The sequence below is a fragment of the Hyperolius riggenbachi genome, chromosome 2 (assembly GCF_040937935.1).
Source record: "Hyperolius riggenbachi isolate aHypRig1 chromosome 2, aHypRig1.pri, whole genome shotgun sequence".
Lineage (NCBI taxonomy): Eukaryota > Metazoa > Chordata > Amphibia > Anura > Hyperoliidae > Hyperolius > Hyperolius riggenbachi.
This window is the reverse complement of record NC_090647.1, coordinates 365,994,643-366,019,113: the sequence shown is the minus strand read 5'-3', so window position 1 is coordinate 366,019,113 and position 24,471 is coordinate 365,994,643. Positions and strand designations below refer to the sequence as shown.

At 40.1% G+C, this 24,471-nt stretch overlaps 1 protein-coding gene across 4 annotated transcripts in view; it reads left to right on the top strand.

The window, feature by feature from the left end:
• Nucleotides 1-24,471, top strand: part of LRIG2 (leucine rich repeats and immunoglobulin like domains 2) — a 172,260-nt gene that overhangs the window by 82,096 nt on the left and 65,693 nt on the right. For 3 of the 4 annotated variants that reach the window (XR_011026381.1, XR_011026382.1, XR_011026383.1), the window contains exons 16-18: nucleotides 739-888; nucleotides 2,577-2,726; nucleotides 5,708-5,962. Coding sequence is in view for 1 of the 4 variants with exons in the window: in XM_068269722.1 (XP_068125823.1) it covers nucleotides 739-888; nucleotides 2,577-2,726; nucleotides 5,708-5,962; nucleotides 7,042-7,277 (791 nt within the window). In the remaining 3 variants the exon portion in view is untranslated. Of the gene's footprint in view, nucleotides 1-738; nucleotides 889-2,576; nucleotides 2,727-5,707; nucleotides 5,963-7,041; nucleotides 7,749-24,471 lie in introns of those variants that run through there. The other variant, XM_068269722.1, reaches the window with a different exon arrangement.

Sequence of the window (24,471 nt, the reverse complement as noted above, 5' to 3'; positions counted from 1 at the left end):
ACTGAGTTCACACTGTGTACATTACGTAATTTACATGACACAACATGGGCAAAATACAACACACTATGCATGCTAAAACGAACACATTATTTCCATAGCATGAACAGTTACTATGTAGTGTCTTTTGCACGCTTTTCCAGAAATGCAATAAGTTAGGTTAATATGCTTGGTTATAATACTGTGATGCTATTGTAGGAGCAGTGCATTCACATGTTGCAACATAATTGGAACTCGGAGCAGGGACCTCGGAATGGTGGAATACATTTTTGGGCATAGTAGAGAAATTACCTTCCATGATGTGTGAATTGCTACACTATGATTACTGTATTCACATCCTAAGAACTTTTTCGCAGTGTATGTGATGTCACAGTACCTGCATATGTGGAGGGGGGAGAAAAAAAAAAAAAAGAATTCAATCCTTGATAAGTTATGATTATTTTGAATACTTACATCGTGGAATGTTCTATAAATGTAACGTTTCTCTGCTCCTTAAAGATATGTGTTATATGTTATTGATGTGTTGCTGTGAAAACAAGACCGTACCATGGCTATATTCCTATGCAGAATAACTTAAAAAAAATTACTCCTTTGACAGTTTCTTCGAGGCCTTATTTAACAGTGAATGATATTCACATTTTCTTTTCCTCCCAATTATGTTTCAGCTTAGTTTGTGGTCTGCTAAACTTGATTTAAACTTGGCATTGGGTAATCTTTGTGTTTTTTTCCCTTGTTTTACAGAGGACATGAATTTACCTGCTGACATTCCCAGCTACCTGTCTTCCCAGGGAACACTCTCTGAGCCACCAGAGGGATACAGTAATTCTGAGGCTGGTAGTCACCAGCAGCTTATGCCTCCGGCCAGTGGCTGTGTCCATAAAGGAACTGATGGTAAGAGCTGTTTTAAGGTTCTGAATAAAACAGCTTTTTATTTTTTGTCCATTTTAGGGAGTTTTAACATACCACTTTTTGTTTTCTTTTGCTCCTTTCACATCATGTCCGTTGCATCGTGGCGCGATGGATAATATAATCACATCAAATTGCATTGCAATTATATTATTATGGGTCCTTTCACGATGGTGGTTGTGCAGTTCGACAAGTCCTGACATAACCCGCATGCGGTTCAGGGGTTGGTGCATACATAAACCTATGAACTGTATGCTGCACTGTACAGGTTAACACTGATGCGGTACAATCTAATTTCTGTGTAAAAGTAGCCTTTGTTTTCACTGGAAAATCTCACGTGATCCTTTTAGTGTTACAAAAAATGGGATATCTCCCATCTTGAACTTAGCAATGTTCTATTATATTTCCACGTGTCCATCTTTACCCACTCCACTTAAAATTAATTTTATTTAAAGGGAACCTGAAGTGAGGGATATGGTGGCTGCCGTATTTATTTTAAACAAAACCAGTTTCCTGACAGTCCTGCTGATCTATTTGGCTGCAGCAGTGTCTTGACTTGCACACCTGAACAAGCATGCAGCTAATCGGGTAAGATTTGGGTCAGAGCGCCTGATCTGCATGCTTGTTCAAGGGCTGTGGCTTACAGCAATACAGCCAGGCAATTTGCATTGTTTGAAAGTAATGAAATATGTCAGCCTCTACATCAATCGGTCACTTTCCCCCTCTTTTTATTTTTTTTTATTTTTTAATATATTTATGACATTTCCTGTCCCCGTGCAGACAGGTAGGTGATTATTTAAGGATAGTCGCCTATGGTTAACAATTATATAGCCATTTTGTATAATCAGAGGCGGCTTCCAGCGTAGGGTGCAAGGAAAATAACTAACCAGTAGTGTTTGGGAGAATTTGGCAGGGAATAACCATCTATATCACAGAAGACAACACAATACTAGCTGTCAGAAAGCAAATGGTAACATAAAGACTTGAGTCATGCTCAGACAAAATAGGTGGAGGAGACCCAAAATGCATGGCTTCTTCTCAAGCATCTCCTTAGATCAGGGGTGTCGAACTCTAATGCAAAGTGGGCCAAAATTGAGCTCTGTGACCAAGTCACGGACCGACCTCTATATATAGAGGCCACCTCTCTCTCTCTCTCTCTCTCTCTCCCTCTCTCTCTCTCTCTCTCTCTCTCTCTCTCTCTGGTGTCCAATAGCCCCCTTCATCCTCTATACAGTTCCTTGATTGTAAGAGGTCGGTCCTACCTCATCTATACAATGTTTAGTAGTCCTCCCTCCCCATATACAGTTTCCTCGTGTCTAGTGGGCCCCCTTCCCTCTCCTGTACAGTTCCCTGGTGTCTAGTGCTGTCCCCCTCCCCATGTGGCTTCCCTGGTGATCTAGGGCTTACCCTCGAATATAGCTTATCTGGTGGAGTGAGCCAAACATAATGCAAAGTGGGAAAACCGCCTGAGGGCCACATCTGGTGGCTCAGAGGGCCAGATTTGGCCCATGGGCCGGAGTTTGACATGTATGCCTTAGATGGTTTTACTTACTTGCCTAGTATTTTAGTTGTAATAGACTTGCAGTACGACTTGTGTAATGGTTACTAAAGCTACTTTGTCTTTTACAATTGTTTATATTAAAATGTGTATTTTATTTTTTACATCTATAAAGGATTATATGTTGATACCGGTAGTGAGACAGATGCAGAAATCCTGAGCTCTCAGTATGCACCCAATATGCAGAACAGTAGGATCCCCCCAATATATGGTGCGCGAGGAAGCATGCATCCAGCTGAGATGAGAGACAATCACCCTGTACAAGGTGAGATATTGCTTGTTTATCACATATGATTATCTTATTTACATTTCTTACTTGTAAAATATTTATTTTCAGATTAAGTTTCTAAATTGAATTATGTGATTTAAACAAATCCACCAGAGTTGGTGTGAAAAAAAGTCTAAACATTAAAAAAATGTAGTTCATTAATCTGGCATTCTTAATCAGCAGCAATCAATTTAGGAAGGCTGCTTTAATGCAAAAACTGTTACATTCTTATGTTGACTCTTGATATCCAGTGTTAAGAGTAAGCTACTCATTTTATATATCTGAATGTACAGCTTAACCTATAGCAGACAGAATGATGGAATGCAATATTTCTTCTGTAGATGGTAATTTCCTGAATCTGAGGGCCGTTCACACTGGCTATGCTGCGTTGCACTGCTGCCGACGGCAGACCTCTGACTTGTGGAACAGACCCATGCTTACCTATAGATTCTTTCTTGTTCATTGTGGTTCGTGCCCTGCAGGACAACGCAGCCAGCATATTTTTCCAGGCTGCTTATGTGCTACCATTTGTTTGGCATCCCTTTGCTCCTTGGCCGTCAACAGAGTGTGGTACCAGAGATCAACTGCACTGACATATAAGTGCAACGTACATGTGAACCAAGAATGGTGCAGATCCTTTATATATACAGGATCTTCTAAAAAAAAATTAGCATATTGTGATAAAGTTCATTATTTTCTGTAATGTACTGATAAACATTAGACTTTCATATATTTTATATTCAAATACACACAACTGAAGTAGTTCAAGCCTTTTATTGTTTTTCTTATTGATGATTTTGGCATACAGCTAAAGAAAACCCAAAACTCCTATCTCAAAAAATTAGCATATTTCATCCGACCAATAAAAGAAGTGTTTTTAAAACAAAAAATTTTAAAACAAAAAGTCAACTTTCAAATAATTATGTTCAGTTATGCACTCAATACTTGGTCGGGAATCCTTTAGCAGAAATTACTGCTTCAATGCGGCGTGGCATGGAGGCAATCAGCCTGTGGCACTGCTCAGGTGTTATGGAGGCCCAGGACGCTTTGATAGCGGCCTTAAGCTCATCCATAGTGTTGGGTCTTCCGTCTCTCAACCTCCTCTTCACAATATCCCACAGATTCTCTAGAGGGTTCAGGTCAGGAGAGTTGGCAGGCCAATTGAGCACAGTAATACCATGGTCAGTAAACCATTTACCAGTGGTTTTGGCACTGTGAGCAGTTGCCAGGTCGTGCTGAAAAATGAAATCTTCATCTCCATAAAGCTTTTCAGCAGATGGAAGCATGATCCCACTTTTGAACCAGAAACAGCGGCAGAAGCGCCTGACCTGGGCTACAGAGAAGCAGCACTGGACTGTTGCTCAGTGGTCCAAAGTACTTTTTTCGGATGAAAGCAACTAATACATGTCTTTCGGAAATCAAGGTGCCAGAGTCTGGAGGAAGACTGGGGAGAGGGAAATGCCAAAATGCCTGAAGTTCAGTGTCAAGTACCCACAGTCAGTGATAGTCTGGGGTGCCATGTCAGCTGCTGGTGTTCATCCACTGTGTTTTATCAAGGACAGGGTCAATGCAGCTAGCTATCAGGAGATTTTGGAGCACTTCATGCTTCCATCTGCTGAAAAGCTTTATGGAGATTATTTCATTTTTCAGCACGACCTGGCACCTGCTCACAGTGCCAAAACCACTGGTAAATGGTTTACTGACCATGGTATTACTGTGCTCAATTGGCCTGCCAACTCTCCTGACCTGAACCCCATAGAGAATCTGTGGGATATTGTGAAGAGAAAGTTGAGAGACGCAAGACCCAACACTCTGGATTAGCTTAAGGCCGCTATCAAAGCATCCTGGGCCTCCACAACACCTGAGCAGTGCCACAGGCCGATTGCCTCCATGCCACGCCGCATTGAAGGACTCCCAACCAAGTATTGAGTGCATAAGTGAACATAATTATTTGAAGGTTGACTTTTTTTGTTTTAAAAACACTTTTCTTTTATTGGTCGGATGAAATATGCTAATTTTTTGAGATAGGAAATTTGGGTTTTCATGAGCTGTATGCCAAAATCAATCGTCAATATTAAAACAATAAAAGGCTTGAACTACTTCAGTTGTGTGTATTTGAATCTAAAATATATGAAAGTCTAATGTTTATCAGTACATTACAGAAAATAATGAACTTTATCACAATATGCTAATTTTTTTAGAAGATCCTGTATATGATACCTTGAATCGGAATCACTCATGTGGAGCAAATGTGCAAGTCTAGAATGTCAACATGATTATGTTCAATAGTTCAACAAGCTAGCCTATTTTAGTGGAAATTCACCAGTTGATATGTTATTTTGTAAGAAAAAAAAATACTAAAAGTGAGTCATGTGCAGGAGAGATCAGCCATATCCTCAAAGCCGAGCAATAAAGTTCAGGTGCGATAGAACTTCAGTTCTGAAATTTGAACAAATACTTTTCAAAAGTGGAATTTTGATTACCGGTACTGAACCATTTTATTTTCTCTACATTTAGGCACTTGTCAGTCGAATATAATCTAAGAAAAAGTTTAAAACCCAGCACCAGAATATATTCTTTGTCTCATATTATGGAAAGAAGCTAGAACCAGGTTTATGGTTTTGCTATTAGCGTATCCGTCTGGAAGAAATGTATTTACTTTGTCTTGACAGGAAGTTAGTTTTTCTCCACCAGGAATAATTCCTGTCCCTGGGACAACCAGGGTTCATGTTGACACCATGGAGGTCCCAAGGAAACAAAATTAAAGAAAATCTCTCCAATGGGGACACGAACATCACTAAAATTTCCCAATAGTGGTCCCAGAGATGAACCTTCATGGTGAGCTGTGATGTCTTTTTTAGCAGAACCACTGAAATCAGAGCCAAGCAGCCAGTAGACCTGAAAATGAATGCATCTTTTTTTTCCACATTCCAGTTTAAAATCTGATGCTTTACTGATGTGCTTAATTATATTTTTAGGTGCCGGGCAGCATATGATCTGTTCTGACTGTTATGACAATGCTAATATCTACTCTCGGACTAGAGAGTATTGTCCATATACATACATAAGTGAGGAAGATCCAATGGACCAAACACTGTCTAGCTTTATGACTCAAATTCCAAAGGAGACATTCCTGCCTCATTCTCATGAGGTGACTGCATCTGCTGCTGAGAGGGACATGTCTGCATTCCTCAACAGCTATGACAGAAAGGAGCTTGCAAAACCCAGCTGTGGTAAGCAAACTAGACTTTTTTTTTCTTCCCCACATTTGTGATTGTAAATCTTATTTATAAGACAGTTTTGAAGAGGGAACAATTCCCACCCTTGCTTTCCTAGTTTAAATTGTATCCAACTGTACTAAACTGAGAGTCCTGACAGCTGAAGCTGTGCGTCCTTACATTCTCCAGCACTCCACTTGGATATTAATCATCCAGAGACCAGCAGATCAATGCCTGTTTTTTGGTAATAATCCTGATAGAGAATATATATCATTCTATATTTTCTGCATGGTATGTTTCGAAGATTGTAACATTGTAATTTTGTATGCAGCAACTTGGTTGGTTCACACTGGACAAAAAAGTTTTTGTTAGTGGAACTGGGAGGAACGGACCCTAATGGAGTTGAATGGATCCTATGTTAATCTATAGGAGCCGTTCACATTGCTCTGTTCGAATGGATCTGTTTCCCCAATGGGCAGCAAATGTGGGTCTGCAGCAATTTTTCCGGATAGACATGTCCATTGGTTTAACCAGAATTGAATAATAGCAATGTTTAAGACAACTATTTCAAACATCTGTCAAACTGTTCATCTGACTTAGAATGAGTAAATTGTGCATTGTTTTAATATGTGTATATATGGACTATATATGTTCTCATTGTGTCCATGTACATTTTGCCCCACACCCCAGAGCCAATATTGGTAGATTTGGCTTCATTCCAAGTTAGCCCTAGACTGTGAGGGTGATATTGGGCAATGACTGTGGCAGGCAACATTAAATTGTGAGCCCACCAGAGGAACAGGGACATGAATTGTTCAGCATGCTCTGTACAGCACAGCAAATGTATTTTTGTATATATATATATATATATATATATATATATATATATATATATATATATATATATATATATATATATATATATATATATATATATATATATATATATATATATATATATTATATATGTGTGTGTATATATATATATATATGTCTCTATCCCTGACAACAGGGTTTATTATGAAGCAGTTTATAGGCTTTTAGACTAAAGAATACTGTTGCAGAAATATAATATTTTGTTTTCACAATTTTAGATTCATTTTCTTGTCCAAACTGGATTAAAAGGAAAGATGTCAGCACATCTCTCCCACATCCTCACTTCTGTCACCAGCCAGTGGTGCCCTATGAGAAAACACTACTCAGAAATGAAGGGGCAGCTTCAGTAAAGACAGAAGAACATCCCTTGCCCAGGCCATGCCCAAGGTCATGTGATCAGGACTATGATCATAGCAGGACTCCATTTATTGGTGATTACAAGGAGACCACCTAATTGTACCAAATGAATCTCTAAGTCATCTGACTTTGGACTACCTCAGAAATTTGCTCCATGGCCAAAAAGTGCTAAAACAGGTTTGTTTACAAACGTTGAGCGGACCAATGCAAAAATGCCACTGCATGGAAGTGCAGAGGGGTAAATACTATGTAGCTTGGACTGATGGAAACGTGAGCACTTGCCGCTTCTACAGTTGTCTGCTTCGAAGAACAGGAGTCATTTGTGGCCTTGGCTGACTATTCTCACGTATTGTTACGTGATATCCTGATTCTGACATGGATCTACAGAGTGGGGACAATTATAACAAGTTATGTTATTGTCACAGGTTTGCAAGAAAGTGGAAGCTCCCATTAACATGCTTGTAGTGTCTGCATATGTTTAGTGAACACGTGCCTAAGCAGGTCCTGTCAGACCTGGTAATTGTCTTTAGCAAGTGGTACTGTTTATAAAATCCTACAAGAACTGTGATTTGTAGTAATGCTTTTGAGTCACTGCAGTGAACATTAAAGCAGTGCTGTGGTTTACACAATGTCTTCTTTATACCAGCTATGACCAGAAGATCTACTGTCTGAGATTTAAAGAAATGTAGACTCCAAATTAGAAACATTCCATTAACAAGGATATGAGTATGTTATCTTCTGCAGCTTTTAAGAGCTTTATGAGAATAGGAATTGTGGCATTATTATAAACAGAGCTATACTGGTGGCTATCCAAAAGTATTGCAACTTACCATATATTATGAGACCGTCATCTCCTATTCACAGGACAAAGAGGAGTTGAGATGCATACATACAGTACATAATCACGGTAGATTGCATAAAGATTTCTTGTACTAGGCACTTCTCCAAACTCATAGTCACACCTGGATTGAAGTTTCTCAGTTGAGTACTTTTCCTTCACCTCCTCCCAAGGTTAGGCTGTTTCAGAAGGGTCCCAGCTCCTCTCCACCCTCCCCAGTCTATAGAATGAAACCTGCTGCTCGGTTTGGGCATTATATTCTAGCGGTTTTCAGAGATTAAATCCTGTAATCAGTTTGTTTTCCATTTTCACTATTACTTCTGTGCTCTAGACTACAGAGCCTGGATGGCACAGGTTATAGTATTCTCATTGAAGGCACTTGGTGTACTTCTGGTTATCAGTACAACTCAAACTTATTACTGCATTAGTCTATGGTTTGATTCTCTGCCACTGAATGTATTTCATTCTATACAAAAGTTAAGTCAATTTTGGAGTCTGAAGATATTTTTTTGTGACAATTTTTTTTTATGTACAGCAGTTTATCTGCATAGTCTAATATTTTCCACACCTAAACTTATGATGGGATTGTTAAAATAGAATGACACTAGACTTTGTTGCTGATTTTATGCTCAAACCACGGTGTGACTAAAATCTCAATATCTGAACAGACATTTATGCAGTAACAGGTAATGTTATTGCTAACATTGATAACAGGAAATGTTTCATGGCATGCTTGATTTTGCATCCCTTTCGCTACATAACAGATAAAGCTTACTTGAACTGACGTGACATGAGATAAACCGAGGCACGTATAGTACTAGTCCTATTAAGAAATTGCTTGGAGTCATTTTCTATTTTCTTGCATCTCAAGTGCTATAAACTAGTGTGATTATCTATGTGAACAGCAAGTCCAATTCAGCCACTGTCCTGAAAAGTAAATGGAAGACAAATAACACTTGTTTGGTTGAGGAAATACAGCTAATATATAAAAAAAGGGGAACACAGAGAGCCCAATATAGTGTAGTAAGTACTGGCAATGAGTGGATTTATGAAAAAGCAAGTATGATTATAGTTGCACACCAGTGTCACCTCTCAGACAACCACTGTAAACGCAGGTGGGGTGATTAGACCTGATCCCACTCAGGATTAAGAAGTCGCTCTCCGTAGATCAGAAGTCTAATGGCCATTTATTCAGATGGCTCTGTGAATGTCGGACGCTAAAGTTAAAGTAAATATAGATTATATGCTTTAAAGTTCATTAATGGACAATGTTTTAACACTTAAGCTAAATTAAGTGTAATTGTTTTGACACCTTATCAGCGTTTATTTTTTGCACATTTTATTTCCTTTACTTTTACCATTGAAATCAGGTAGATAACTGGTTCATATCTAAAATATTACAGCAATTTACAGTGAATAGCTGAGCTCTAAACACCAAACTCAAATGATCAAGAATAACCATTATGAAGATCTGACCCCGGAAAATAAAAAAAAAACCAGTAACATTGGAGAGTATGTAACTAACTGCATTAAACTCTTGCCGCCTGCGTCACGCGGATGGGTGTGGCCGCGGCGGCAACCCCAGGACCGCCTAACACCGATTGGCGTAAAGTCCTGGGGCCAGCTAATGTAGGAGATCACGCTGCACGCACATCTCCTACTTGGGCTATTGCTGCTCGGGAGACTGTTAAGACGGCGTGATCGCCGTCTATTTACACTGTGCAGCGCTGCGATCAGCAGCAGCGCTGCACTGGGGACATCCGTGTGACACGGCTGTCCCCCTAGGGGACAAGAGAGCGATCGGCTCTCTTAGGCAGAAGCCTATGACAGCCGATCGCCGTAATTGGCTGGCTGTGGGGAGGGAGGGAGGGAAGGGTTTTAAAGAAAGTTTTTTGCTTTTTTTTAAAGCACGAACAATAATATTTATTATTTAAAAAAATAAACATGGGGGGAGCAATCAGACCCCACCAACAGAGAGCTCTGTTGGTGAGGAGAAAAGGGAGGGGGGATCACTGCTGTGTTGTGCGGCCCTGCAGCTTGGCCTTAAAGCTGCAGTGGCCAATTTTACCAAAAATGGCCTGGTCACTAGGGGGGTTTAGCCCTGCAGTCCTCAAGCGGTTAAGTGGAATTATGTGCTTTATGCATTACGAGTGGAGTATAATGCTTTGCATGCAGTGTATTGCATTCTGCCTTGCTGTAAGACTTAACGCAGGTGTTTTGCTTAACGCAGTTTATTGCATACACCACATTGTTTTTGAAAGTAAATAAAAACAAAACATTGTTTATGGAGAATGGTAAAGTAATTCAAAGTTTTGCCTGCACAGTGTGTGCGATGCATGCCTTTGTCTCACTTTTCCATCCTTCCCACTCTCTCTAGCTTTTTTTTTTTCTTTTTTTTTTTTTTTTACAGAAATGAGTAACAAGAACTGCCAGTGAGCGTATGTTATGTCTTTAATTTTAGTAATGACTCCGTACATGTGCCAAAAATTTCACAGCTGGGTGTTCTCTGTCCTTTTCCCCAGGCCCTTCAGATTTACAGTGTACTTGATTACATAAAATTGGATGTTTTCTCTATTCTGTCTTGACTGTTGCCCAAAATCCCTGACTGAAAGTTTCAAGGAGTATCCAAATACTACAAAAATGTCACCACAGTTTTTCTTTTGGCGAGATCCAGATAGCTATAGTTTTGACTAGAGTTGCTCAGTGAGATGCCATTCTATCCTGTACACCAGGGTCAGAGCTAGGGGAGAAAGTTACTTTTCTTTAAAAGTATAATTGCACAGGTGGAAGATGAACTGTTTTATTGGATTAGTTTCATTGATGGTGTTCTAAAGGTTATTTAAACGTAGAGGTCCAATCATGATGCTGGGTAATAGTGTACTAATTTACATAATTACATTTTATTCTTTTGCATGCTGCATTGGTTTGCATTATCTATAACTGTTAATATGGAACGTGCAAGCAACGTTTTTGCTTACTACACTTCATCTTGGCTCACCCATTATTTTGAAACCTGAGTACAGGAAGAGCTGCATCACTGACCTCTCCCCTCAGTCCACACGAAACAGTGAATTTACTGTGATGCGGAGGGATTTGGGTTTTTTCCCCATTTCACTAGCTTACCTTTCAGCTTTTGCACAAAGCTGCTCAGTCCACAGTCAAACTGCTCTAGCTGAGATGACTCAGTGACCATACACTTATAGCCACCAGATTCGACCATTAGATGGACCGCTCTCAGATCTGATCAAAGGGGGAGCAAATCCTTTCACACACTAGGCATAGATTTTTAATTTATTTCAGCATGAAATCAATTTATCGAATCACAACTTTGCACTTTAAGGTGCAGTGCTTCTGGACAGTCAATCTTCCACTGATTGACCAATATCTTCTGTCAGTGCAGTCAACTGAATCGATCAATTAAGTCTGAAAATTGGTTGAGCATCTTTGTGGTTTTGATTGTTTAGCTGATTCTATCACATTGATTGAATCTGCTGGTTGTCGCAGGAAAAATCAATAAGTGTATGGCCACCTTTAGCGACTGTCTGTATTCACATTTGCTAAGGTTGTTTACCTTCACGAATAGCCTGGTATTTTTTATTTTAATAGCATTTTCTTTCCCACTTGTAAGGTATAAATATACACAGGTATAGCACTCAATTCATAGTCTTTGGTCAACCCCATGAGGGGCTGTTTGTGCCCGATTTCACATGCACAAATGCGGATCCTGAATCTAAGCCACTTGAAATCAATAGGCTGCTTCCAAATTTATATGCATGAAAAAATTCTGAAGCACTGCTTCAGTATTCTGGACAACGCCTCCAAATCCCCATTGCTTTTCATGGCACAGCTGCAGGGATTTGAATGCATAATCTACGCGCACTGATGCCAGTGTCTGTCTTGGAGACAGACAGCAGGTGCTAGTGGAAACCCGCCCTTATGGTAATGTAATAAAGTGCTTCATTTTTAGAGTAATTATGTATACATGATTTAGTCAGTTTTTACCCATTGTAAAATCTTTCCTCTTCCTGATTTACATTCTAACATTTATTACATGATACATTTTTACTGTTGGCAGGTGATGTAGCTGCTGCATGCTTTTTTGGTAGTTGGAAACTGCTGTAAACAGCTATTTCCCACAATGCAACAAGGTTCACAGACAGGAAACTGCCAGGAGTACCACGGTCCTCAGTTTCTTGTGGGAGGGGTTTCACCACAATATCAGTCATACAGCGCCCCCTGATGGTCTGTTTGTGAAAAGGATTAGATTTCTCATCTAAAAGGGGGTATCAGCTACTGATTGGGATAAAGTTAAATTCTTGGTCAGAGTTTCTCTTTAATAGATGTCAGGTTTTCCGTGATTAGCTTGCTGCTTCCATTTTTTGACTCAGTTACACATACTGTGAAAGAGAGCCAGTTTAGAGGCAAGGTAACACACATAAATACACTCAAAACCAATATAGAAATGAACTTTTTATCCACTGGTGTGTAAATAAGGATACAAACTTACAAACTGCATATGGAGAAAAAAATATTTTGCCACTTCTTCAGAAGAGGGTTTTCCACAGTAATGCTGGGCATACACGGCATTTGTAGTCCTTATCAATCGAGCCGCTAATGGCTCGATTGATAATATCCGACAGGTCCGATGACCTGCCGGATAGATTCCACGCTCGATCCCCGCCAGCGCAGATCGATCCGAGCAGGGATGCGTCGGCATCGAGCCGCTGGCTCGATCCGGCGCATAATTGTATCGATGTATGCCCGGCATTAGAGTATTTGAGATGTGGAATATCTCCTCACATGGAGTTTATGCAAATTCTATATTTGCATTTGAGAAGGTCTTGGCTGCATCCCTTACTTTATCCAGTGACTTTATCCAGGCAGGGAGATGAGTTTTATGCTTGTGCCCCTTTTTTGGGGGGGGGGGGGGGGGGTTATGGTACAGTAAAGCTCAAAGTTGAATTAGATGAGTGCATATCTCCTGTCAAACACAATATTTTTGGAATCAAAGTTTGTGCAGTATAGTGCTAAGTCATTATGTTATATAAACAGTAGGGGTGACATGCTTTATTATACAGTATAATGAAGTATAAGGAAAATGATGCAAATACATTGCATTTTTGATGAGTCTCAATTTATTTAAAGGCGTTCTGTGGGGGCTGCTGCAGTTAAAAACAGACACTTGCCTGGGGCTTCTATAACGCCCTGTTGGAGTAATGTCCCAAGCCGTCCTCCTCCGATCTGCCGTTCCCCGCCACCAACCCCGATCTAGCGCGTCATGCATCCAACTGAGGCTGCGCTCACTTCCGCCCACGTCATCTGAAGCTTACTGCACAGGCGCAGTACGAGAAAACTTCGCACTTCGCCTGCACAGTAAGCTCCCGATGACGCGAACGGGAGCGCGCATTATTCGTCTGTGTTAGATGGATAATAGCCCGGTGGCGGGGAACGGCAAGGTAAGTGTCTGTTTTCATCTGCAGCAGCCCCCACAGAACCCCATAGTGAAGGCTGTACCAAAGATCACTATTGGCTCATTTGGACATGACCTATGTGCAATGGCCTTCTCCATTTAATAATTGTTTATCTTGAGGTTTGGAGTGTGGTTTGACTAGCTTTGGGTTTATTGGTGCAGTCTGCCTCACTTGTAGGTCATATGGATTCTAAACTGGGAAGAAAATCACAAAGCTATCAAAATTAACTCATCGAAGCAATATAGAAACTACACTTCATGACTATTTTAAAATCGTTTTGAACGCTCTTGCATGCAAAACAAATCTTTTATGTTTCTTCATAAACTACAGCGACAAGTCTTAACTTTCAAAGCAAACGTCTTTCATGCACTATAATTCTGCTTAATGTTTGCCAAGCGTGGCAGCCAAAGATGATATATCTTGTTATATATGTAAATTTACTTGCAATGATAAAATATTTTTGTACACATTGCACATACCTGTTTGTCAGATCATTGTAAATGTTTGTTTTGTTATGCCAAATATGTTATAATATTCTATGATAATCAGGCATTCTGTTATCCTACTCTGTGCTGTTTTCAAATGACATATTTTATTGTCATCCTTGGTGCAGATGTGCGTGGATCAACTCTTTTAGATATAAAGCTGTTTTGGTGTTATTACCTCAGCGCTAAGCTTTGAAATGGCTCTTTAATGGTTAATCTTCCATGAAATGAAAACACATAAATTGTTTAGAGATGGCAAAGGACAAAGGATTTTTATGGCCTCTGCAGAATATTAGAAATTATGATGAATAGCTGAGGTAAGACTGTAGTCACTTGCCCTGCTGCCTTTTATATTGCACCTGGTTTAAATGTGGTAGCTAGGGTATCACATGCTGCTACAGTGAATTTATATGACTTCTGGCAGAAGTGGAACTGTTTTATAGCTAGCCTGGTGGGTTGCTTGATCTCTGCAAATGTAAGCTATGACCTTCACAAATGAAGCATTTCTTTAGGCATTAAACACTAAAGTCAAAAAATGAGTACAGTTTTGAACCATTTCAATATCTGTGATTGTAATTTGCACCAAATGTGTGTTCTAAAAGATGTCCAGACTACCGCTTCTGCGTAACATGTCTCTGTACACTTCATGTAACATTGTCTTCATCTTATATCTGTGCTCTTCATTTCACATGCTTTAATTCATGCTGGTATAATTATATTGGCAAAGAATGGATACTCAGCCTTTGAAAGATGCTGCAAAGATTATCTCATGACAGTCTGTTCCTGTGTACCTTTTTTATTTATGTTTTACTATTTTAATTTGTAATTGAATCAAAAAGTTGAGATCCGTTTTATATTACTTATGTCGCAAAGTAAAAAAAAAATGCATAGAGTACATTTTGAAGTCAGACATATATTTTATAATAATTTAAACCTGAACAAGCATGACGTTGAGAATTTACTGCTTACAGCCAATAGGGAGAAAATTCCTCTGAAGTGTTTAGTGTCAAGGTCAATGTACAAGATGCTGTTGAGAGATCAGTGTACCTTACATTACAGCTACACTAATACTGGCGAGGCATTTCCCTGACCTCTCTTTACTTTAAAATATGTAAGGCTGAACTCTTCCTCTATTAATGAATTTTTTTCATCAGGCTTTCTCATTAGGAAGAGCAGCATGCTTTTCAAAGTACCATTACTGCAAACTATAGATTGTTTCTAAAAGAACTACAAATATTTAATAAACATATAATGCTACAGTTTGTAAGCGAAATAAATTGTCTATGAGCCACTACATTATTTAATTTAACAATTTGTCCCTGAAAACCACACATTGTGGTACTGATAGCATGAGGATGTATTGTTAAGGGGTGTACTTATATACTAAGGTCTCCTTGAACACCTTAGTGAATAATGCAGTCATTCTGCTTATTACTAAGGTAAAGTAGCTACAATGTGTGGTGATCCCGTTTGAAGTTTGACATTCAGCCAGAGCAGGTAGTGTCCTCATTGTGTTTTCCTTAATCTGGTGGTCTACTAAAGGTGTTTCCACTCCCTGTGAATATGTCAATGCATCCGCTATTATGCAGGCTAGGAATGTTCACTTCAACATCACAACGGATATTCTATGCTTTATTCACAACCCAGAAAACAGTCTGTCAGCAGAGCTAATGTAACTGGGCCATTTCCACTTCCTATCTTCTTCTGCAGCTTACACTTTACACCAAGAAATTATTCATCAGACAGCCATACTCCTTGTGTGCTTAACAATGAATTGCATGCCGTCTTGAGCTGTAATCAGAAATGCAAGCACATTGCATTATTGGCCACAGCATCTTTCTAAAACATTCAAAAACCACACCCAAGTATAAGTACACAAAGTTGACCAACAAGAAAAAAAATTACATAAAGTATAGAAAATAACTGAAGTTTTTGCTGGCCAAACATGCACAACCAAATATCTATGTTGCAGTTTAGCGCCTCTGCATCCTCCAGAGGTTGCATTTGCAATTTGGAATACTGTTGCGAATTGCGATGTACAGCAATTTTCAGCGTGATTCCTGGAGTGATCATGATTTGCCCTTAATAGCATTGAATGCCATTGCGACAAACCTGCTGCAGGCAGCAATTCTGAATCCACCGCCCTTGGGTTTCACTGTTGCATCGCTTTTCCAATCGCTGACGATTGGAAGTCGCTGCTAGTAGGGCCCACCCCTAAGGCTACTGTGATGGGTGTTATTTATATTTAGCCGATGCATGTGTCACATCGCTTGTAGATCAACTAGCTCTGCATGCTGTTTCACATATGTTCTGAAGAGAGTGCTTTATAAGGATGCTATACAGAGCTGACATTACCTGAATTGTGGTCCAGCATGAGCCAATTTAATATATTTATGATTTCTTAAGCGCTATATTAGAATGTAGTTCTTGTTTCCTTCGTTATTTTTCACAACATAAGAAAATCTTTGATTCGGCTAATCTGACAAAGGCTGAGATCTGAATAGAACACCTACATTCTTATGTTCAGTATAAGCTAGATGTTAATAAACTACAACTGTTCTATAGGCTTGCAGCACATGTCATCAAGTCAGTGCATGTCATTTTTAACAGTGATGGGTTTAACAGCAGATAACTATATTCTTGTACTTGTAACTTAATGAAAGCTAATGTTCCTGGTACTGTTATGTATTCACACAATATAATCTGTTAAAGCAACCTTTCATGTCTGTTTTCCTTTGTGTAATTCAACAATTTGTATTGTGAGATCTTTGGATAGTAGAAAAAGATGCCAAATGCACAGTGTTCAAACACATAGATGTGGAATAATGCATACATTTTACATTGCGTTTGGCAAAAAAGCTCCTTAATTTGGTAGAAAAACCTTGCAGATTTCATGAAAAAAAAAATGTAACATTTCTGAGGTATCGCTGGGATGTTTTCTTACCGTCTTGACAGAAGAAAAAACATTTTGGATTCCTTAGTGTACCCGAGGTGTGTACAGAAGAGTTAACACATCTTGGTCATTGCCTCCCTTCTAATGCTTTCCAAGCTACTCCCCAGCTTCTTACACTTCTGCCTTCACAGCATAGATTGTGGTTTAGAAGAGGAAAGTGTAATGTTCAGAAGAGAGGTGGTGACCAAAGTGAATTGACCCTTGCACACACAGCCCAACCCTCCCCCCCCCCCCCCCCCAAAAAAAAAAGAAACAAACACACACACACACTCTCTGGGATGAGCAAGTGGGTAGAATGAAGGGTTCCTTGGTCCATGGTGAGTGTGGGCATATTGTGTTGGGGAAGGTGGTATGTAAGAGTAAGCAAAAGTGGCATGGTAGGGTAAGGGTTTGTGAATACATTAGGAGTGAATATACATAGGTGTCAAAAAAAGGATACTTAGTCAAAATTTCTTGCAAGTGCATTGCAGTTATTTTTGATCCTGACACAGGAATAATGGTGCACTTAGACATGGTGCAGTGTTGCACACACAAAGCTAGTTTACATACGCGAGTCATCATAAGGTACCCTTACAACATCACAAAAAACAATGTCTGGTATGCAAAACAGCATCTACATGAGCAAGTACCTTTTGAAAACAAGTGTTGACTTGTGAGGTAAATTTTAACCATTTGGTTTTGATCAGTGTTTTTCTGAAAAATGTAGTACTGTAGAAGCATCAATTGATGGGAAACACACCTAACTATCAGTTATATAATCCCTCATTATGCTTTGGGGCTGTGTAGGATTTTACTGAATTTCAAAAAGGCTGTGTAGAATTTTACTGAATTTGGAAAAAGACAACATATTTTGAATATCGTTAGTATATGGATGTGGTTAAATTGGTCAATCGAAACTGGATGTGTGCAGTAGGCTTAAGCCTTCAATTTTGATTGACCAACTACCAATTTTACCACCTGCAATGTTGTATGAGAGTTAACCTACACACAATGGCCTTAATTCACTAAGGGCAGTTCGGTAAAATTATTAAGGTTGATAAAATACTGCATTCGTTTTACACTTTTTTTTTTTTTTCAAATTCACGAAGATATCCCACATGCGCTAGAAGTTTCGGAATTTACTGAAAAAACATGCTTCAATTCCCTATGCCCTGCTCAGTAAGGCTGTGTAGTAAATCGGAAGGAAGCTGTGAGTCTGTGTTCATGAGTGGAGGATTTCTGTTCAGTGCATCCCTTTAGATGTGCTGCAGCCACCAGAGGGAGTGCTTCGGTATACCAGTATAGAGGTATTGACATCTAAAGGTATACAGAAAAGCATTTTTTTAAAGGTTTCCTCCTCCCGCTGGCCTGAGTATTGGCCCAAGTGGAGTGAGAAGCATGGCACTGTTAGCTGCTTGGCTTTCCCTATTGGCTATCTGCTACATCTGTCAATGTTACCACATGGGGAGTGTGATTTAACGGCTGGTCAGAGCTGGAGGTAAATTCTGAACACTTTTGCTTTATGTACCGAATGCTTTAATCTTTGTGAATTGCAATTAATTTGAGGTATTTACAGCACAAGTTGGTAATTTACGAAGGCACATTTATCTAAAATATATATATTCTCTCCAGACTTTTTCTTTTTTTTGGGGCATGAAAAAGGCTTGTTCACAGTAAGGGTGTTTTTTTTGTTTTTTCCAGCACTGGCGATTTTCAAAATCGCCCACAAAACGCTTGTGCAATTATTGTCTGAGAAGGTTCATATCAGCACGTTGCGTCCGCTTTGCAGTCCGCAAAACTATGCCTGTACCATTTTGGGGGGTTTTTGCTATAATGGAAGGTATAGGAAAAGCGCTAAACACTCACAAAACCGTTTGCAGTTTTTAGAATTGTATTTATTCTTTTCCGGGTCAAAAAGTTCACTTTCTGACTTGCTTCAGGGAGTGAATTTAAAAACCGCTCTGGAAAAGTGCTTAGAAAAGCACTTTTACCAAAAACGCAGCACGCAGTGGAGTGCTGGGAGAGGGAAAAAAAGGCGCACAAAATCTGAAAAAGGTTTGAGATTATGATTTTAGATGTGAACGAGGCCTGAAAGTATGTACCAGGCTTTAAAAGCAACCCAAGTTAAGAGGCCTACTGTATGCAGGCTGACATATCTATTTTTTTTTTTTGTAAATGATGCACATTGCCTGCTGATCTACTGTTTCTAATACATTTAGCCATGGACTCTGAACAGGCATGCAGATGTTTCTGACAAAAATCTGACGAGATTAGCTGTATGCTCGTTTCAGGTGTCATTCTGACGCTGCTTACCAGAAAGATCAGCAGGACTGCCATGCAACTGGTACTGTTTAAAAGGTTGTAAATGTCAGCCTCCATGATTGAGATGCATATTTTTCCCATTGTGCGGACCTTCTTCATTCGATACTGTGTCCGGGCTGGGCAGCCCTTGTTCCAGCACTGTCTCCCTTCTGTGAGTGGAGCGGTATTTCTCTTTGTTCACATATTTTTCCCCTTGCATTCAAATTTCATGTAAATATTATGCAGCTTGAATTATTATTTAGTATTTATATAGCGCCAACATCTTCCACAGCCTTGTCACTTAATTGTTCCTCAGAGGGGCTTACAATCTAATCCCTACCATAGTCATATGTCTATGTATATTGCGTAGATTGTGTTCTGTATGTCTTAGGGATGTGGGGGAAACAGGAGTGCCCAGAGAAACCCCACGCAGACTTGGGGAAAACATACAAACTGTTCAGATAGTTCCCTGGCTGGGATTCGAACCAGGGTCCCAGTGCTGCAAGGCGAGAGAGCTAACCACCAGGCCACAGTGTTTAGAACCAATAAAAATGCACAGGAAGTTAATCTGATTCAAGCTGAAAATGACTTGAAATTTTAATGCAACGAGATATTTGCTTCTCATTGAATATCTCTAGCCTCTATATGCCTCTCACGTCAAGTTCCCATTAAAAGTGCATGGAGGCCTGCCATATTTATTTCCTTTTAAACCATACCAGTTGCCTGGTAGTCCTGCTGATCTGTTTGGCTGCAGTAGTGTTTGACAAGATTATCTACAGTGTACGAGATTAATGTGCGCAGGAGAGCAATCGGCTCTCCTTCATTGCCTCTGCTCAATTACCCCTTCATTGAAGTATGCTGGAAAGACTTCCGGTTCCGGCGCCTGCATGTAAGGAGGACGAGAGCGGAGCTCCGACAAGCCTGACTCACTGCAGCGGAAAAACCAATCCAAATCACTCAGTAGTTACACCCCTGAATGGCCCACATTACAGCCCAACAAACGGACCCGGAATGGACCGCTACCTGACTCTCTCCTCATGCAAGGAATAAGAACACGGAGACGCCCACGCCAGAGACAAGATGGCGTCTACCTCGAGGAAGCACGGCCTGCGCTCCGATGACCGCTCCTCACAAAGGGAATGGGATGAAGAGTCGGACGTACCTTCAGAGGACGGTAAGGGCACCTCTTCCCATATAAACTATAAGAACATGGCACAGGAGGTCATGAAAATCCTACTTATTCCTCCTCGTTACTGGCTCCTACAGCCATGGCTGAGACTGATATTAGCCACATTTACAATACTTGACTTGTTCGTTATGATATGTCCCAGCCAAAGGACACTTTGTTTGTACAACTCGGGTTTTAGGTCTTTGCTCTCTCAGGGTTTACACTCACACACAAATTGTGAAATTCACATGTTCCTCTTCTATTTTAGAAATGTACCTCGACATGAACCTGTCTACATGTCTACAGCTGAACACCATCTAAATTATCCATATGGCTAACAACTCTACATTAAAAGTGGTGTCCTGGAATATCAAAGGACTCAGATCTCCGATCAAAAGGGCTCAAGCTCTGCGGCACCGTAAATTCCTTAACGCAGACGTAGCACTACTCCAATAGACTCACTTAAAGTCTCATGAATTCAATTATATGAAAAAAAAATGGGTAGCTCACTGTTCTGGATCACCCACCCAAAACAAAAAGGGGGGAGTCCTTATTCTTATAAGCAAACAGCTACAATGTCAAATCGACCCAATATACTGTGACAAACAGGGAAGGTTTTCAGCTGTACGCATTACGATGCCGGGTGATACTATTGTGATCTTTAATATCTATGGGCCTAATGAGGGTAAAGATTTTTTTCAGCAATTGCTACCTATCATATCACAGCACATGCAATCTAATCTCATACTAGGTGTTGACTTTAATGACATTATGCATATGCTGGAAGATAAGTCTAACCTTAAGAAAAACCTTACTTTGGCACCTACCACACCACTGGCTGAAATGATTGATCACCTTTCTCTACAGGACACCTGACGATATCTCCACCCTTATGATCGAGAATTTACATTTTATTCGCACCCGCACTCATCCTTTTCAAGAATAGACTATTTATTTGTTAACCAGCTCTTAAGGTGCCCATACATTCGTCAGATTGGCAGCAGATAGATAAGAAATGCATCTGATGATCTATCTGATGCGTTTTTAGAACATTTTTTACCAGGATAGAATTCCAATAGATTTCAGTTTGAAATCTATTGAAATTCGATCTGATGGCATTTTTTTGCCATCAGATTTCCATTAAGGCCAATGCAAACTGATAAGCAATCTCATCAGATCGACCTAAATTTTCCACCCTGCAAGTTCGATGGAAATCCATCGAAATCGGCCGTCGATCGGTCGATTGGCCAACCGATTTGCAATCGATTGGTCGGACAGAAAATCGGCTGAGTGTATGGGCTGCTTAAGTCCATAGACTCATGAAAGCTACTATTTCAGATCTTATTATCTCAGATCACTCACCAGTAATAGCTGAGTTCGCTCAACAGATTCCCAAGGGTAGCGATATCCTCTGGAGATTCCCTACACAGCTCTATGCAGATGAAGAATTCCACCTACTACTTCAGAATTGGTGGTTAGAATACTACCATGATAATAAGGAACATATCAGCACACCCCAACTATTTTGGGACGCAGCAAAAGCGGTGTTGAGAGGCCATATCATGGCATTTACCTCAGCAAAAAAGAGGAAAACTAACATGGAATATGATAAATACGTACAAATCTCCAGAGCAGCATATCGTACCTACAAAAAAACACCTTCCGCCCAAAATAGAACGGGTGCTTGTTGGCTATAATAGCTAAAGGAGGATTTGACTCCTCCCCTATATCTGCAATAAGAGAACTCAGGTGTCTGCCGTAGCCATCCAAAAGAAATTAATAATGTCTTTAGACAATATTTTGCCAAGCTCTACACCTCCCCTTCTGCATGTAATAGGACAAAAAGTACCCATATACTCAACAATTTTAACCCTACCTAAACTAGACTTAGATGAACTAGCCCTACTAAATGCCCGGGTCACAGCTCACTCACAGCCACTATTTCAAACTTGGCAAATAATAAAGCCCCTGGCCCAGATGGGCTCTCCTCAGAATTCTATAAAATTCTTAAAACACAAATATCCCCTACACTCGAGACACTCTACAACGACATATTAGCTGGGAAAAAAATAATCCCCTCTGGGAATGAAACTTACATCAAACTAATACATAAAAAAAATAAAGACCCATCTCTAACTGACTCCTATCGTCCTATATCGCTCATAAACCAGGACCTCAAAATCCTTACAAAACTCATATCAGATCGATTAGCTATACTCATGCCTAAACTTATCCACAACAACCAGGTAGGGTTCATTAGAGGCAGATCAGCCATATCCAACATTTGCAAACACCTAGTAGTTATGGTACAGGTGAAAGCCTACCCCATTACCCACCAAAACACAGCCATTCTACTCCTCGATGCCCAGAAAGCATTGGATGCAGTCAATTGGGATTAGCTTAAACTCACTCTCGATAAAATGGGATTCTCAGGTGAATTCCTTAATCTCTTCAACTTAATGTATGCTACTCCTAAAGCGTGTATTTACACCCCAGGTTTTCTCTCAGATCCCTTCCCACTGCAACAGGGCATCAGACAATGGTGCCCCCTTTCGCCCCTACTTTTCAACATAGCTCTTGAACCCCTCACTAGATTAATAGATTCAACCATTCCAGGAGTCAAAATAGAAGAGTCTAGGGTATCCCAAACACTCTTTGCTGACGACATCCTTATCTTCTTAACTGACCCCATCACACAAGTGCCGAATGTACTCCAGGTAATCTCTGAAGTGGGCGCAGAGTCAGGATTTAAAATTAACCAGTCCAAAAGTGAATTACTTTTTCTCTCCTCCAGAGCTCATATCCCTTCGCCCACCCCATTGGGAGTGAATATAACTAGAGGCCCAATCACATATCTAGGAATACAATTAAATAGAGACCCACATTCCCTTTACCAATTATACATATCCTCTCTCATCCCCAAATTGATTTTCCAGATCCGTTCATGGCATAACCTCCCTTTAAATGTCTCAGGATGCAGTGCATTGATTAAGATGATCACCTTTGGCAAGTTACTATACACAATGCAAACCTTACCCTTTCTTTTAAAGCACAAAGATAATCTGGTACTCAATAAAGAGATTGCCAGGTTCCTGTGGAGAAACAAAAGATCTAGAATTACATTTCATAAATTACAACTACCTAAAGAGTTAGGAGGGTTAAACCTCCCTAACATAAGACTTTATAACCTTGCATGTATGGCACGACACATTCGAGACTGGGTTTCCCATACCTCCGAATTCTCCAACTTTGACCTAGAAAGCTCGTTAGCAGACCCCTGGACTCTTCCGGGGTTACTACACTAATCAGCTGTGGCTGATGGTGTAATGGTTAAGGGCTCTGCCTCTGACACAGGAGACCAGGGTTCGAATCTCGGGTCTCTGCCTGTTCAGTAAGCCAGCACTAATTCAGTAGGAGACCTTTGGCAAGTCTCCCTTACACTGCTACTGCCAATAGAGCGCGCCCTAGTGGCTGCTGCTCTGCTCTGGCGCTTTGAGTCCGCAAGGAGAAAAGCGCAATATAAATGTTATTTGTCTTGTCTTGTCTTGTCTTCCCCTTAGACTAAAGCACAGCATAGTAATCAGGAACACAATAGTCACCTGGAAGGAACTAAGGAAAATATTTAAGCTCCCATGGAGAATTTCCAAATATTTGCCCCTATGGGGTACCCCCGACTTCTTGCCAGGAATGCAACACAATGCTTTTATTAGATGGGAAGATAAAGGCATCAATAGTCTAGGCCAATTACTCAATATCAGGGAAAATCGCTGGTGGAAATTCTCAGAATTGACTAGATCTATGGGTATTCCGAGGTCGGACTTCTTGGTTTACGGTCAGATACGTTCATATACACACAAACATCTGAGCTCGGTATCCCCAATAGCTCTTTTAACCCCATTTGATCGCTTTCTCCAACCAGGAGCCGAGAGACAATCCTTATCTACCCTACACAGGTGCTTACAAAATCTAAACTCAAAAAAACACAGCTCTCTAGCATTCCAAACATGGACAAAACATTTCTCCTACCCCCAACTGGCAGACAAAATCCTAGATGGTTTGAACATATACAAGAGCATCATAGTTAGCGAAACATGGC